The following is a 15,663-nucleotide window of genomic DNA, read 5'->3' on the forward strand; positions in this document are numbered from 1 at the left end:
GCCCCCCCGGCCGCGCGCGCCGCCCCCCCCGGGGCTCCCTACCGCCCCCCCCGGCCGCGCGCAGCTCCCCTCCGGAGCCCTCAGGGACTCACCAGCCCAGCCCGCCCGGTGCTCTCTTGGTGGCCCCGCCCCGCGGCCCCGCTGTGTCGTCACGTCCGGCGCTTCCCGAAGATGGCGGCGGCCCGGCTCCTGGCCGCGCGGCTGCAGTAACCGCGCTCGGTTCCCTGTCGGGGCCCTCGGGCGCCCCCTCTCCCGCGCCGGCTGCCGGGACCCCCCTGGCGAGGTGAGGGGAGCTTAGCGGGGCGGGCTGAGGGGGGCCACGGCTTCCTGGCGGGGCGGGGCGGGCCGGACCGGAGGGGTTGGGGGGCGGTGTCTCCCCCCGGGGCGGACCGGACCGGCCCAGACCGGAGGGGTTGGCGGGGCGATGTCTCCCCCCGGGGCGGACCGGACCGGACCGGATTGGGGGCGATGTCTCCCCCCGGGGCGGACCGGACCAGACCGGACTGGGGGTGATATTCCCGCCCGGGGCGGACTGGAGGGGACGTCTCCCGGGGAAGGTGATGTGGAGCTCCCCCCAGGCTGCTCTCTTTTCTGCCTCCCCTGACAGCCCTTGGCCCTAGCCCAGCTGGCTCACCCCGTCTCCTCTCCCTGCAGACCATGGATGGCTCCTTTGTCCAGCACAGCGTCCGCGTCCTGCAGGAGCTGAACAAGCAGCGGGAGAAAGGCCAGTACTGTGATGCCACGCTGGACGTAGGTGGGCTGGTGTTCAAAGCCCACTGGAGCGTCCTGGCTTGCTGCAGCTGCTTCTTCCAGAGTTTGTATGGAGATGGAGCCTCCAGCAGTATCATTCTCCCTGAGAGCTTTGCGGAGATCTTTGGGCTCCTGCTGGACTTCTTCTACACTGGACACCTCGCACTTACCTCAGAGAACCGGGAGAAGGTGCTTGTCGCTGCCAAGGAACTTTGTGTCCCTGAAGCTGTAGAGCTGTGTCAGAGCTTCAAGCCAAAATGCTGTGATGGCAGTGATCTAAACAACCATTGTCTTCACGAGAAAAGTCCTAGAGACGATCTTAATGGCCATTTAAAGCAGCCAACAGACTCAGATGGAGAAGAAGCTATCAAAGCAGTGTCTAAACCTAATGTTGATAGTGAAGCCAGCCCCAGCTGCTGCACTAGGAGAGCCAAACTAACCCAGGGACCAAGTGGGAGCCCATCTCTTCTTAGGGAAAGGCTTAAAAGGGCTGTTAAAACAAATGCACTGAGCAATTCAGGTGAAGTAAAGAACACCCAGGAATGTAAAGAAATAAAAAGGCCGCCTAAAAGAGGAGGCACTGAAGACAGAGGCATCAGCAATGAGGTGGTGCGTGGAGCATGTCCTAACAGGATTTCTTTTACGAACTAAGAAACTACTCTCCTTAGAACTAAAGGTTTAAAACTTAAGCAGGGAGAGATTTGCTGTGTCAGCTAATCTTCTCAACAGAGCACGTGTTATAAGAGGGCAAGGATGGTGGTTTAAGCACAGGAGTGGGACTCAGGAGATGCGGGTTGTATTCCTGACTCTGCCACAGAATTACTGTGTGTCCTTGAGCAAGTCACTTAACCTCTGTGGACCTTAATGTTCCCCTGATCTGTAAAGGGAGGAAAAGGTTTACCTACATCTCAGGGACATTGAGGCTTAATTGACTACTATTTGTAACGACTTTGAGCTCCACAAATGGAAGCTAGTACAGAGTACAAAAAAGAAAATGAGGAGTCCTTATGGCACCTTAGAACCTAACAAATTTATTTGGGCATAAGCTTTCGTGGGCTATAACCCACTTAGTCTCTAAGGTGCCACAAGGACTACTCATTTTTTAATTTTTTTTGCTGATACAGACTAACACGGCTACCACTGAAACCTGTCACCATACAGAGTGCAAAGTTTTCAATACTTTTCCTATTAATTAGCTTGTTTAGTTTCCTGGAGCAAAGTCAACACACCTGCAATTCTTAATGAGTTTGTGCATTAAAAAAGGAAGAAACTGAACATCTTAAATTAAATAAGTACTTTGGCTCAAAGACCAGATGAAATTCCATCATGAAATTATTTTAAGGGCACTGAACAGAAATACCTGCTTGTGCAGTGTATATTGGCTTTTTGAGAGTCGGAATTGCAGAAGGCTAATGAGACAAACGCTGGCTAGAGTTTGAAGAGGGCTGGGGAACTCCGATGGCTAATAACTATTTCTATACAAGCTAAGATAATGGATTCAGGGTGCTGGCAAAGACAGGGAATGATTCTTCTGAACAGCAACAACAGAGTTTAGTTAGGTTTTAAAAAATTAAACTAGCCATGAAGCAGCTTACATCAGCTGCTGCAAAAGATGCTGAAATGCTTGTCAGGAGGAGTGTGATCGGGTGAGTGTTTGGGGGTGGGAGAGTTATCATCTTAAAGCACTGGAACAAGCTAAACACATCCACTAGTCAGACTCTGACCTTTGGGGGTTATTGGGAGATGTTCTTAGTCAAATCCACTGAGTTTTAGTTATATTTTCCTGAAAGCTTCTTATTCTCAGACAGTGGTGCTGTCCACAAGCTCCAGCTTTAGCTGACTTGTATGATATTGCAGTGCTGCTGTAGATACAATTTCTTGTTCTGTCTAAGGTGTTCACTGAGTTAACGTAATGGCTCCCTGTTCCATCGCAGTGGGAAATGCAGGTTGTTCAAGTCTCTGATGACGTAGCAGCCGAAGATGATGGAGAAGTTCCTGAGGAAACAGGTGAAGATTACATTCCTGAGAAAAAGACCCTGAGGACCAAAAAGAAATCAAATTTGGCAAAAAAGCCTAGCAGTTCGGAGCCTGCAGGGAATGCTGGGCTGGTAGAGGCTGAGACTCCTGGGAACAGAAAAGGTACAGCTGTGCCGGTTGAATGCCCCACATGTCATAAAACCTTCCTCAGCAAATATTATCTAAAAGTGCACAACAGGTAAACATTCTGCTTTTTATTCCTGTACCTTACCCGTAGTAAGAGGGACCTGTGCCCTGACTGGCTTCCAGTGGGGCTGGGCTGCACCGAGCAGTGGTGCTGAGTAGCTGAACTTGAGCTCATTTCTGAACTCTAACATGCAGCTTTAGGCTATGAAATAATAGTGCTGGGAGGCAGGCGAGACCGGAGAGAATAGTCTGTGCCTGTAGGAGTCTCGTACTTGTTTATAGAAAGCTACAGTTCCAGGATGAAAACCTCCTGGGGCACTGAGGATCTTTGCTAGAAGAAGCACCTAGCCCTAGCATTCCCCATCTGCCTTTTTATGTTTGCAGTTGGCCAGGGGCAGATACCAGTAAGACCCTCCATATAGACCCTTGGAGTCACTTTTTGGCATAGTGACCCTTTCAGCACTGACTGGGGTACTGGACCCAGCTAGCTGTTAGGGCTTCAGTTGGGGGTGAGAGAAACAACTTCTTGAAAGGTGCTGAATTTGAGAGTCTGGAATGTCTCTAAAGCAGGTGGGCAAACTACGGCCCACGGGCCACATCTGGCCTGCCAGCTGATTTAATCCGGCCCTCGAGCTCCCACTGGGAGCAGGGCCTGCAGCTTGCTGCGCTCCAGCCGAGCAGTGGGGTAGGGGGTCACTCCATGTGCGCGTGTCGCCGCTCCCGGAAGCAGCGGCATGTCCCCCCTCTGGCTCCTACGCATAGGGGCAGCCGGGAGCTCCGCACGCTGCCCCCGCAGCTCCCATTGACCAGGAACTGTGACCAATGGGATCTGCAGGGGCAGCACCTTTGGATGGGGCAGCGCGCAGAGCCACCTGGCTGCAGCTCCTCGTAGGAGCAGGAGGGGAGACATGCGGCTGCTTCTGGGAGCTGCTTGAGGTAAGTGCTACCTGGAGCCTGCACCCTGACCCTCTCCTATGTCCCGATCCCCTGCCCCAGCCCTTATTCTGCTCCCACCCTCCAAACCCCTCGGTCCCAGCCCAGAGCACCCTCCTGCACCCCAAACCCCTCATCCCCGGAGCCTGCAGCCCCAGCCTGAGCCTGCACCCCAGCCCATACCCCCTCCTGCACCCTGAACTCTCAATTTCTGGCCCCACCCCAGAGCCCGCACCCCCAGCCAGGTCCCTCACCCCCTCCTGCACCTCAACCCCAATTTCATGAGCATTCATGACCCGCCATACAATTTCCATACCCAGATGTGGCCCTCGGGCCAAAAAGTTTGCCCACCCCTGCTCTAAAGGTTTGAGTAAATAATGCATCTCAAGCCTCTTCCGCTCACAAGTCTGGGCTGGAGAGCAGTATCACTAGAACGGAACTAACAGCTCGTCTGTGTTGAGGGGCTGTTTTGGGGGATGCAGCACTGGGAGCAGATCTCAGTGCAAGCGCGGAGGAGCTGCCACCTGTTAAAATTTGGTCAGACTCTGTAGGTGGAGCTGCCCGGACTTACTTGCTTGTTAAAAACAACTTTAAAACAACCCTAGAGCCAAAGAGTGAATGGGGGCTCTTAGCCCCATAGCAACAAGTGAGAAATACGGCGTAGGACTTCAGAGTGGTAACTGATGCCTGAGGGAGCTCTAGCCCACAGTAGCAGCAGGAGGAGGGAGCCCCAGGTTCCTTCTTTAAAATGCAGACACAGCTCTGTGATGTCACCTCAGCATTTCCAATCTTCACCTGCAGCAGGTTGGTGGGGGGTCAGCAAGCATGACTGAGATGATTGTTCTGGAGAAGCCAAGGGTGCGAGTGTTGTGCAGGAGAGCCTTGGTGACCTGATGCTCTGAAATGCCATGGGAGCAGCAGACCAGCTTCCTAAAGGACAGCATTCAGAAGGGTCTCTTACGATTTTCAGCTGCATTCTAAGAACTTTGACCACAGATAATGTGTTGGTGTGAACAACAATTTAACTATGCATGAGTTTGTAAAGGTTCTGTTGTCCCCTGGCTGCTAATGAGCAGTGCTTCACTAGCCTCTTTCAAGCTGGGCTGTGAATGGGGAGTGTGGACCTGGAAATGACACTGAGTCTAGTGAAGGTCGTTGTTCATGAAGCCTCTCAAGCCACAGGACAGATTTGGCTGATTGTGAAAGTAACTCACTGTCTCTGTGAGTCTGCTTCTCCAGTGTAAAACAGTTCAGACTACGAGCATCCTGGCTCTAACTTGGGATCCTGTTGTGTGAGTGGCTCCCTAACCTGCCCAAGGAAATATTTGCTGTTGCTGTTAAAGACTGAGAATTACAGATACTCTGTTTTTATTCCTTTTAGGAAACACACTGGAGAAAAGCCATTTGAATGTTCCAAATGTGGTAAATGTTATTTTAGGAAGGAGAATCTGCTGGAGCATGAAGCTAGGAACTGTATGAACCGTTCGGAGCAGGTACTTCTGGGAACTGTCAAGGGAGGAGCAGGAGACAGCAGCTGTTAAATTGTTAAAGCAGCAGCCCAAACAGATAGCATGTCTACAGCCACTTGCTTTGTTCACTTCTTGCCTAGAGCTGTAACCTGAGCAATCTGTCCACAGAAAGACTTCTCCTGGGTGCCATGTCTAAGAGTTTGGGGCCAGATCCAATATTGGGAAGCTGGAACAAAACAACTTCTGTTTAGCTTGAGGAGTTTCTTTAAAGTGGGACATGGTGTGCATCGATGCTCAGTGCTGTGCTGGGTCTGTTACACCCACTGCCTTTCTGTGCTGATGGGAAGATAGCACAAACGCTGACAGTTTAGACAAGGATGCCTCCCTCTGGCAAACCAAGGCCATCTCACCAGGAAATAAACACAGGGCATAGCAGGAAAACCTTACGTTAAATTCTGTGAGTTTGGCCATTTTGCTGGGCAGTTGGGAACATGAACAGAATTAGAGCCTCCATTGCAGCCTCCTGTCCAGCCTCCTAGAACCAAGATCAACCTCAGCCATTGAAATGCAGAATAACAATGAAACGGTGTCATCTATCCTCTCCTGTCTTGCTGGTGTGTGTCAGTTGAGCTTGCTGCTGAAGGGTGTACCAGTCTGGTGTGGGCCTTGGACAGACTTGCAGCAAGAAAGCGTGGGTTGGCACAGCATGTGTAGTCACCACTTGCTTTGGTTTGGATTTTTGGGACAAATGTTGGAGTTTGGTATAACCAGAATATTCTGACTGTGTATTATAAAGAGGACATAATGTTTACGTACCAAACAGTGTCCTAACCACATTCCGAGGAGTCTGCATTCTGATATGCACCTGTTTCCTATGCCAGCTTCTTGCTTTATCTTCCATCCCCTTTGCCTGTGTCCTTCCTTTCTTCCCTTTCCATAAGCAGAGCTGCTTCTGTACTGAAGGGTCTGGCTGACTATCTTATCTGCTCCTGTCTTTTTCAGGTTTTCACCTGTTCAGTCTGCCAGGAGATATTTAAGAGGCGAATGGAATTACGGCTGCACATGGTGTCACACACAGGGGAAATGCCGTACAAGGTCAGCACAGTGCATTCCTGGGAATGACGGGGAGATGCTATCATGAAAAGAAAGGGGTGTGCGCGCAAAGATGCCTTTCTATTCTGGGGTTGAGGGACTGACCCACCCAGCCAGGCCTGGCACTGAGAGCATGCACCACCATGTGGCAGTGACTCAGGGAATTGGGCTGGTGCTGTGGCCGTGCATTGGTCACTGGGCTGCTGCCTACACCTTAATTTTGGAATATTGTTTTGGTTTATTCCTTCCTTTTTATGGCAGCTGCATTTATCCTGTGTCTTAGAGTGCTGATCCCACTGATCCCTTCTTCCTATCGCCAGACCATAGGTGTGCTCCACATATCACTCATCTCCTTGATAAAGGGGGTGTGCCTGGTAGGGGAACATGCAGACAGAGCCCAAGGGATATAGCCTGGGTGTGAGTGCCAAGGGTGTACCTGGAGCTTAGGGGGCTTGCCTGGTTACATGTTGTAGGCAAGTGGAAAGGCATTGAGGACGGATTTTGTCTTGCATCATTTCTCCTCTTTCTGCTAGGCCAAGCCCCTTTGGCCACTCTGCATTAGCAAAACCTTAAACTCTTCTAACTCAGTAAGTGCTCTGGAAATGGCCAGAGGCTGACTCTTGTCTCTTATTTATTTCAGTGTTCCTCCTGTGTACAACAGTTCATGCAAAAGAAGGATCTTCAAAGCCATATGATAAAGTTACATGGTGCTCCAAAACCACATGCAGTAAGGAGGGGCAAGGCTAATGTGGGGTGGGCAGAGTTGACGTTTTGGGGGTAAAACATGGAATGGGTCCATGGCAATCTTGAATTATTACTGAGGGAGGAGGGATGCTCGTGCAGTGGCGGCTAATCAAAGGATCCTAACCTTCATCTGGTCCTAGTGCGATGTGGTGCCAGGCAAAGAACAGCAGCTGGGCTGACTCTGTAATTTAGAGGCTGGCACCCTCTAATCCTCATCTGGAGGAGACCTGTGTCCACCAGAGGCTTGGCCTGGGCTTAGCTTTTGCTCTTGGCTGTATTGTCTGGGAAGCTAGTTCCCTGAGCGTGACAGAACTCCTGCTGTTGGCTTCTGATCCTAATCCCTCCCTATGGACTTGTAGTGCTCTGCCTGCTCCAAATGCTTCCTGTCTCGAACGGAGTTGCGCCTGCACGAGGCATTCAAGCACCGTGGAGAGAAACTTTTTGTCTGTGAGGAGTGTGGGCACAGGGCTTCGAGTCGCAATGGCTTACAGATGCACATCAAGGCTAAACACAGGTAAGGCGGGGGGGGGGGGGTTCCCGGGTCACAAGCGTTTGCACATCTTTCAGCCCCATCTACTGTCTTTCTTCCTTGTAGACCTGCTGATCTCTGGAACATGTTTCAGGGACCAGTCCTGCAGCGGCCAGGAGATGAACTAGGCAGGACAGGGATAGGCATCACCCCCCTTTAGTGGTCTTTGACCCTTGAGAAATAGTACTGCAGAAGGCCAGTACTGCCTCTTCCCCTAGAGATGTAGCTTATCCATATGCAGTTTGCGTGGCTTCTGTTGTCTCAGTGTGCTCATTGTCTTTGGAAGCTGATCAGGCAGTTACTGTATCTGGCTTCATGGTGTTCTTTTGGTCACTGACACATTTTGTCAGTGTTTTCTTCATGCTCCCTATCAGTATGGGGTCCCCAGGACTAGCTGTAACGTCTGAGGGCTAAGAGACTCTAGCTTCTGCTCTTCGTACCTGTAGACTAGTCTAGGATGTTAATCGCAGTTCTTGTACCTCTTCAAGTCCTTATGTGTTGAGAGAGGTTTGAAACAGGATTGAATTTGGGAACTTTGGGACAGCTGTGAAAGCTGACTTAACTCCCAGGAGTCTAACCCTTCTAACGGAGAGCTGTGGGTAGGGGTGTTCCCCCAACCAAAGAGGCTCTTCAGGACAGGAACAAATTGAACATGGTTCTCATTGTCCTTCCAGAAACGAGCGCCCCTATGTGTGTGAGTTCTGCCATCACGCCTTCACCCAGAAAGCCAACCTCAACATGCACCTCCGCACGCACACAGGCGAGAAACCTTTCCAGTGCCACCTCTGTGGGAAGACGTTCAGGACACAAGGTACAGACAGCTGGCTCTCGTTACAGTTCCCCTGGAGAGCTGCACTGTCAGGGCCCATTATTCCACTGCCAGGGCCCAAGCACTGAATGTGTCTTAACTCCAGCCCTGAGTGTTACCTGAGCAGGAGGTGTTCTAACGGGCCAGACCACAGGTCCCGCTGGTACTCTGCCTCTAGCAGCATCAATACCTGATACCTTCAGGGGAGGGTTGCCTTAGTGCAATTCTTTCCTGCCCCCTTTGAGCTCATACTGTGCGATGCTGCCTCAGGAATAGGAAAACATAATAGAAGCTAAAAACTCTTATCAGCTGGAAGGGAGGGAGAAGTGGCCTGTGGTAGCCAGACAGTATGGCAACCGCTTTTCTCCCAGATTTAAAAGGCCAGCTACCAGAAAAGCAAGCTGGGAAATAGCAACTAAGGGAAGAGTTGAAATCCCCCTCCCATCTTTCTGGATGTTTTGGTTCTAGGAGCGAAAATGTATCCTGATGTTTTCAGAAACCTGGTATATTTTAAGAAGCTTTTAAAAAAAACAAAAACAAACAAAAAAACATGTATCGGAAGTAAAACTATCAGATGTTTTTCAGACATCAACTGTGTCCTCTGTTCAAAGTTGACCGCATGTCATGGCAGTGCTGAAGTAGATTTTATAGGTCCATCCTAGCACCTAAATAACGTCTGCAGATGTCCTTTTTGAAATACATTTGCCTCCTCCCCAATCTGTCCCTGCAGTGAGTTCCAAAAGTTACTGCATTAAGCTATCAAATTAATTTACTTATTCTTTTATGCCTGGACACTGTGGAAGGGAGAGACTGACCACTCTTCCCAATACCCTTAACTGAAACTATAAAAACAGTGAATTCCCATTTGCATCTTTTCTAAAAACTCTTAAGAAAATAGTATCTGAGGGCTGTGCAGTCTCTGTAGTGAGTATAAGAAGAAATGGCAGCACTGTGTGGTAAAGTTTCTGTACGTGAAGGATAAATTTCCTGTCTCTCATCTGTGTTAGCGAGTCTGGATAAGCACAACCGCACACACACTGGTGAACGCCCCTTCAGCTGTGAGTTTTGTGATCAGAGGTTCACGGAGAAAGGGCCCCTTCTGAGGCACATTGCTAGCAGGCATCAGGAAGGAAGACCACACTTCTGCCAGATCTGTGGGAAAACATTCAAAGGTAAGGCCCATTACAGCAATGCTGCTGCATCCTCCTGTGCAGAGTTATGAGGGCTCTAATTTGCCTTGAGCCTCTTTCTCTTAATTCATAGTGACCATGCAAGTGCTAGTCAGGGAATTAGGACATTCTGTTTGCCTGCTGTAGCAATCAGCGTGACTGCACTCCAACTCTTACAACTGGTTGCAGAACAGAACTAGATCCAGCATTTCTGTGTTTTGTCAAACAGTCTCTTGCAGAGATTCTTATGTCCATTGCTGATGCAATATTCAGCAAAACTGTGTTAGAGAAAGTGGAGCAACAGGTGAGCAGGAAGGGGAGAGAACACTTACTTCTCCTTCAAGCTTTTCCTGTGACTTAGCTGGCCAAGTCTGAGGCTTTAGTACAGCGCTTCAAAAAGGAGTCTCCTTTCACCATGTCCTGAGAGAGCAGGATTGTCACCATGTCCTTTGCCATAGTAACATTTCCAATGTAGCTCAGGCCTAGGACTCTTGGTTGCAGTGTTCAGCCCATGAACGTTGCCATATTCAGCCAAGTGGCTAATAAATGGTTTCTAACTTTCCCTTCTCAGCTGTTGAACAGTTGCGTGTCCATGTTCGCAGACATAAAGGAGTGAGGAAGTTTGAATGCACTGAATGTGGTTACAAGTTCACTCGACAGGTATGGGGTTTTCCTAATTCCACTGGCAAGTACTGTAAGCCTGCTTGAGTCACTAGCTTCCTGTTTGCAAAGAGATGAAACACACGGGGAAACAAAATTAGTCTTATAAAGTGGTATATTTCTTCAGGAGGGAAAACATGGGGGTCCTAAACTGAAGCATGTTCACTGCCTGTTGTAGACAGGAATGCAGCAGAGCAGCACTTGGAGTGTCTGAGCTGCTGGCCACTCAGGCAGGGTGAAAAGGGCAGTGCCAGTTAGTGCCCTGGCTCCTTGGATCAAGTTTTCCCTCAGTAACCCCACCAAAATCTCCTCTCATTTATTAAAAGCACAGTCCTGGGCGGGGGGAGAGAGGAAGCAAAGGAAGAGATTTCTATGAACAGGTGACACATCACACTTGGATAAAAACCCCAAAAGAATGAAAGGCTTTAATGAGTATTTGAGGCAACTTAGATCCAGTGTGAAATATGGGCCTCTGCTTTTTGCTCCCAGTCTGGGTAGTGGCTGTGATGGGTGAGAAATTAGTGAGGACTGAGTCCCTACTAGAGCAGCTTGGAAGACTTCAAAAATGGGCCTCTCTTTCCTACTAGCTCTGTCTGCCATTCCCTCTCCACAGCTGGAATCCTGCTCCTGCTGTGTGGCCACACTGTGGCACTGCTTTGCAGCCCTAAGGAGAAAAGGCTAAGTTACCACCTTCTCTCTTCTAGAGGAAGTGTTAGGGGGGACAGAAGTTTCTATGGAAGAGCTACCCCATCCTTGCCTTCTTACCTGTTCCAATTTCCCCCCTTCCTATGGCCTTTTTTTGGGGAGGAGGTCTGTTCTCCCACTTTTGTGAATTTACTGTGTGCATTTATTTCGCTGCATGTTTTCTCCACCCCTAGTGCTAATTAGACCCAGCTTTTTAGCCACCAACATTCCTGCACCCTGGACCTCATTGCCAAGAGGAGGCTCTGCTGGGCGTGTTTTAGGTGGGTAACGATGGACTTTGATTGCTCTTCTTTTGAAGGCCCACTTGAGGCGTCACATGGAGATTCATGATAGGGTTGAAAACTACAACCCCCGGCAGAGAAAGCTGCGGAACCTAATAATTGAGGATGAAAAAGCTGTTGTGGTAGCACTCCAGCCCCCGCATGAATTGGAGGTGGGGCCTGCAGAAGTCATTGTGGAATCCCTCTCACACAGCTCCCTGGGTGAAGCAATCCCTGTACAGAGACTATGTTCAAATGAGACCTTCTCTATGACAGATGTTATTGAACAATCTCTTATCATTACGACAACGATCCCCGAAGATTGTGAAACATAGCACTTATGTCCTTGTACACACCTTTCCCTCTCAGAAATAAATAAAATGAAGTCTTAGGTTGGACTAACTGTTCACAAGGACTTGATGTTCGTGTTTCAAAGCCTACATTCTCAAAAGTCCACTGCCTTTTACTTTAAAAATATCATCCTTGTACTGAGCTTTAAGGGGGTGGGGAACAGTGTCCAGTTAAGTGCTGAGCTGGTAGATGGGCACAAAATAGGGAGTTGTCAGCTTGCATGTTAATGAACCAAATGTAAGTGAACAGAATAAATCTCCCCTGCTGGAAGGAATAAAAAATATATTTCAAGCTCATGTTTAATACTGTCAGCTACCTTTCTAATGTAAGAAAGGACAGTTGGAAGGATACTGCCTTTTACAGACTTGTTCAGAAAAAGTAATTTTGTTTTGGGGGAAAATGCCCACCAGCACTGTGGCAGTAACAAGAAAAATGCCTCCTGGGAGGTGGTATAGTTAAACTTTACTTCTAACATCAAGCATGGCTGTTGTAAGTGTCCATGTGTGGGTCACACTTGTATACATGAATCTTGCTCTCCCGGTGGCAGCAGTGTTGAAGTCTGGCTTTGCACAACCCAATACCATGAACAGCATACCAAAGGTAGCCTTCAGATAAGAACTAGGTAAAGTTGTTAGTAATCCCATTATTGCTAAGGCCACTCCAACCCCAGCTTTGGATAGTTTAACTTAGGCTGCATTTATCAAAATCACCTAAGCAAATTAAGTACCCAGATCCTACTGATTTTTAATTGGAGTTGGGTATCAAGCTCCACTGAAAATCCCTTAATGACTTATACAAGAACAGCAAATGTGTGAAAACTCAGAGCTAATCAATCTCTCCAAGAGTGCACTTGCTTCCCTGCCCCCCCATTAGATCAGTAATGCAGAAAGACACTGAAATGTTAGCTCCTAGGAGAAATGAGCCTAATGCTATGATTGCAGGAGGAAAAGTGACTGTATAAATATATTCCATGTAGGCAATAGTGTAGCTGTGATGTTGTCAGGATATTTGAGAGAAGGTGGGTGAGGTAATATTTATTGACCAACAGCTGTTGATAAGAGCTCTGTATAAGCTAATTTCTCCCATCTCTCACCTATATTCCACTAACTTAATGTTTTAGCTGGCTTGGATCAGGCATGGTCTGTGATCCTGCACTATAGCTACAAGCTGCCATTTTGGTGAGAGGAGAATCAGCCCAGTAAAGGACCATCCTCCTGCAGAGAGGTGCTAGAACTACTCTCTCTCCCTAGCCTGCTGGTGACAAAGGGCACAGCTGGGGCTTTACCCTGCTGCTCTCATTTGTTGGTGCTGGCAACCAGCACAATTTAGGAGCTATAATGGTGAGCTACGGAAGAGAGTAGGCTGGGCTCACCATAGACCACATGCAAGGTGAGGGTTTAGCTCATCTATCACCCTGAGAAAGTCCTGGAACCAACTTGGCACAACAGCTATTTGATTGCTCCATGTAAGGGTGGTTTGGAATGTCTTGAGTCAAGGCTTGACATTGTAAGTCTTCAGCAATTTCTTTAAAACTATTGGCTGTATTATGTAACATTTACTTTACATGCTGGTGTTTTTAAACTCAATCGCCATGTGCAGTGATCAAGGACAGACAGCTGAGATGATTTAAATTATCATACCTCTATCAATACTGAGTTACTAATTCCCAAAACAAAAGGATGCATCACGTAAAAACCCACCAAAAAAAAGCAAGTTCTTAGATGTTTAACAGTTGTGGTAGGAGACTGCTGAGCAACTTTACAATCTAGCAGTACTTTGTCTATAGGGCTTGTATCACTAAGATAGGCATGGTCAACTTTTTACACTGAGGGCTGTCTGCACAGCTTGTGAAAAGTCATGTTGTGTGCTTAAGGATACCAGACTCTCATGACTATCTCTGTCCTTTAACACTACAGCTGTTGACAAAGCTCCTACATTTAAGAGCAAGTTCTCCAGCAACAGATAACTAGTACATCAGCTGTGAGGCAATTTAAGGGAACTGAGAATTTCAATTACTTGAATCCCCTGCTACCATTACAAAAAGCTTTTGCAGACTGTGGCTGAAAGTCGCTCTGGCTCTGAAGCAGATTTAGTTTATCAGTGCACGTATCAGAATTCAGCCACATGATGCTAGAGCATTTCACAGGTAGCTGATTAGATTCCAGAATGAAGTACGGATTAGAGAACTAGCTTCCAGGGGTATTTCTTGATTGACACTATACACACTACCTTGATTTTCTGGTTATTGTTAACTGCCACTCTTAGAATACTAAATTACTCAAGTCACAAAATGGGACAATATAGGGCAGCAAAACAGCGTAAGTGCCTGCTTTATTAGCAGTACTCAGACTGACAGCCATGTGGAAGACATTGTAACATAGTTCATTTCTGATAGGAAGGCCGGAAACATTCTAAAAATGGTAGTGGGGCAAAAATGGGATTTGTTGTAAGTGTACTTAATAGTATCTAATAAATAGCTTGGAAGAGAACTGTTAGATCATACTTCCTCTAGGGGTGAAGTAAGACTACTCTTCAATGTTTTCTCTTTGGAAAATGACTATTTAATTATACAAACATGCATCAGATAGAGAGCCACCACAGGCAAATTAATTATCAGATCTAGAAGCCTCCCTGCAGTCACTGAAAGCTGACCAAAACCTTTACATTTGACATGTTTTATTTAGCTTGATCATTTCAAGTAAGTTTTTAAAAACAAAAGTATGAGAATAAAATTCAAAAATCTGTCAAAATGTAAAATGCCTTTGCTTCAAATGATGGCATTTAAACAGTATTTAAAGGTTTAGACATAATGAAAGTCTACAAAAAAGGTATAAATACAAACCAAAAGTTATTCATCTGGTTTTGGAACTTCAAGATGACATAGGTCCAGCAGAGAGCACTACAGGAGGAGAATGTTCTACATAAATATACTTTCATAGTTCAGCATAAATACTTGACCATTTTACTATGCAAATTGTTATACTAAATTACAACATGTAGACAGCAGTGCTCCACATCTTAAGATGGACTTAAATACATGTCTTAAATAACTGGCACCCTCTTGAGCACAATACGGTTGTGTTTACCACTCCCATTACAATAATTGCACAAGCTCAGAGGAAGAGAGACTGACTTGAGGTTTCAGTTTAACTTTTGTGAGGACACAAATTGCTTGTTGGCATAGTATTCAACAGCCAGAAGTGAAGAAATTGCATCAATTCACTGCATCTGTCCAAGGAAATAGGCAAGCTTCACCAAAATGAGCCCTGTATCTTGCTTAACATTAGCTTGAGAATAGCACAGGAGTTAGGTATAAAAAATATATTTTCAGTAACAAAAACATGTTTATAGAGCTGAAAACCTCAAAGAAGAAACTATCTCATGTTCTTGCTTCCATACCAGCTAAACAAGAGCTACAGGAGAGGGGAATACGTAACAGAACTATCCTTTCTTTGTAGGTTTCCTACTGGTTACTACAAAATTTGTGATACTAAAAGCCTGACTGAGATAACCAAATGGTCCACTACTTGGTATTCCCAACTCCCAAGTAGGAAACTCAGTGAGATTTTCATTCTTTCCAGCTGGTAGCACTACCAAGGGTCAAAGTGTGACATACCAGTCTAAGCTCCTTTGCCTAATATAGAAGTCCCACCATCTTGTCTAGTCATCCTTGCCAGCAGACTGATGTTCATGACATGAAGCTCTAGCAAGAGGTTTTGAAGCAGGATCCCCAGGACTTCCCAGCAACATGTGCAGAGGTTTCCAAAACAAAACAGAATTTGAAGTTTGCCAACTCTATCAAGTTGGATTTGTGGAGTGACTTTGTTCCACCCACTGTGAAGTCTTGGTAGACTGAAGTTTGTCAACACAATCTAGTTGCGCTATAACCCTGTCTCAAGCTACATTCTGATAAGGCACTGTCAATAACCTATCAAAGTCTGAGTGTCCTAGTTCAGGATAACAGGAAGAATCTCTGCTGAAAGTCTGCAATAGAGAGAACAGACTCAAGAGCTGTAGAAAATGCTTTATC

The 15,663-nt window shown here is 47.3% G+C and overlaps 1 protein-coding gene across 1 annotated transcript; it reads left to right on the forward strand.

Moving 5' to 3' along the window:
* Window positions 1-151: 151 nt before the first annotated feature.
* On the forward strand, window positions 152-11,916 carry ZBTB48 (zinc finger and BTB domain containing 48). The gene is made up of 11 exons (XM_030537813.1): window positions 152-283; window positions 655-1,359; window positions 2,685-2,965; window positions 5,228-5,339; window positions 6,318-6,410; window positions 7,048-7,134; window positions 7,511-7,665; window positions 8,355-8,491; window positions 9,496-9,660; window positions 10,229-10,317; window positions 11,321-11,916. The coding sequence occupies exons 2-11, from the start codon at window positions 658-660 to the stop codon at window positions 11,615-11,617; spliced, it is 2,118 nt and encodes a 705-aa protein (XP_030393673.1). The 5' UTR covers window positions 152-283; window positions 655-657; the 3' UTR covers window positions 11,618-11,916.
* Window positions 11,917-15,663: the final 3,747 nt, after the last annotated feature.

This window comes from Gopherus evgoodei, chromosome 18 (genome assembly GCF_007399415.2).
Source record: "Gopherus evgoodei ecotype Sinaloan lineage chromosome 18, rGopEvg1_v1.p, whole genome shotgun sequence".
NCBI classification, from domain to species: domain Eukaryota; kingdom Metazoa; phylum Chordata; order Testudines; family Testudinidae; genus Gopherus; species Gopherus evgoodei.

What these genes read in the sequence shown, in the direction of transcription:
- ZBTB48 (XM_030537813.1), top strand. Translation starts at nt 658, where the DNA reads ATGGATGGCTCCTTTGTCCAGCACAGCGTCCGCGTCCTGCAGGAGCTG. An exon ending in GTATGAACCGTTCGGAGCAG is followed by an intron (nt 5,340 to 6,317) that starts GTACTTCTGGGA and finishes TGTCTTTTTCAG; the next exon opens with GTTTTCACCTGTTCAGTCTG. An exon ending in GTGCTCCAAAACCACATGCA is followed by an intron (nt 7,135 to 7,510) that starts GTAAGGAGGGGC and finishes ATGGACTTGTAG; the next exon opens with TGCTCTGCCTGCTCCAAATG.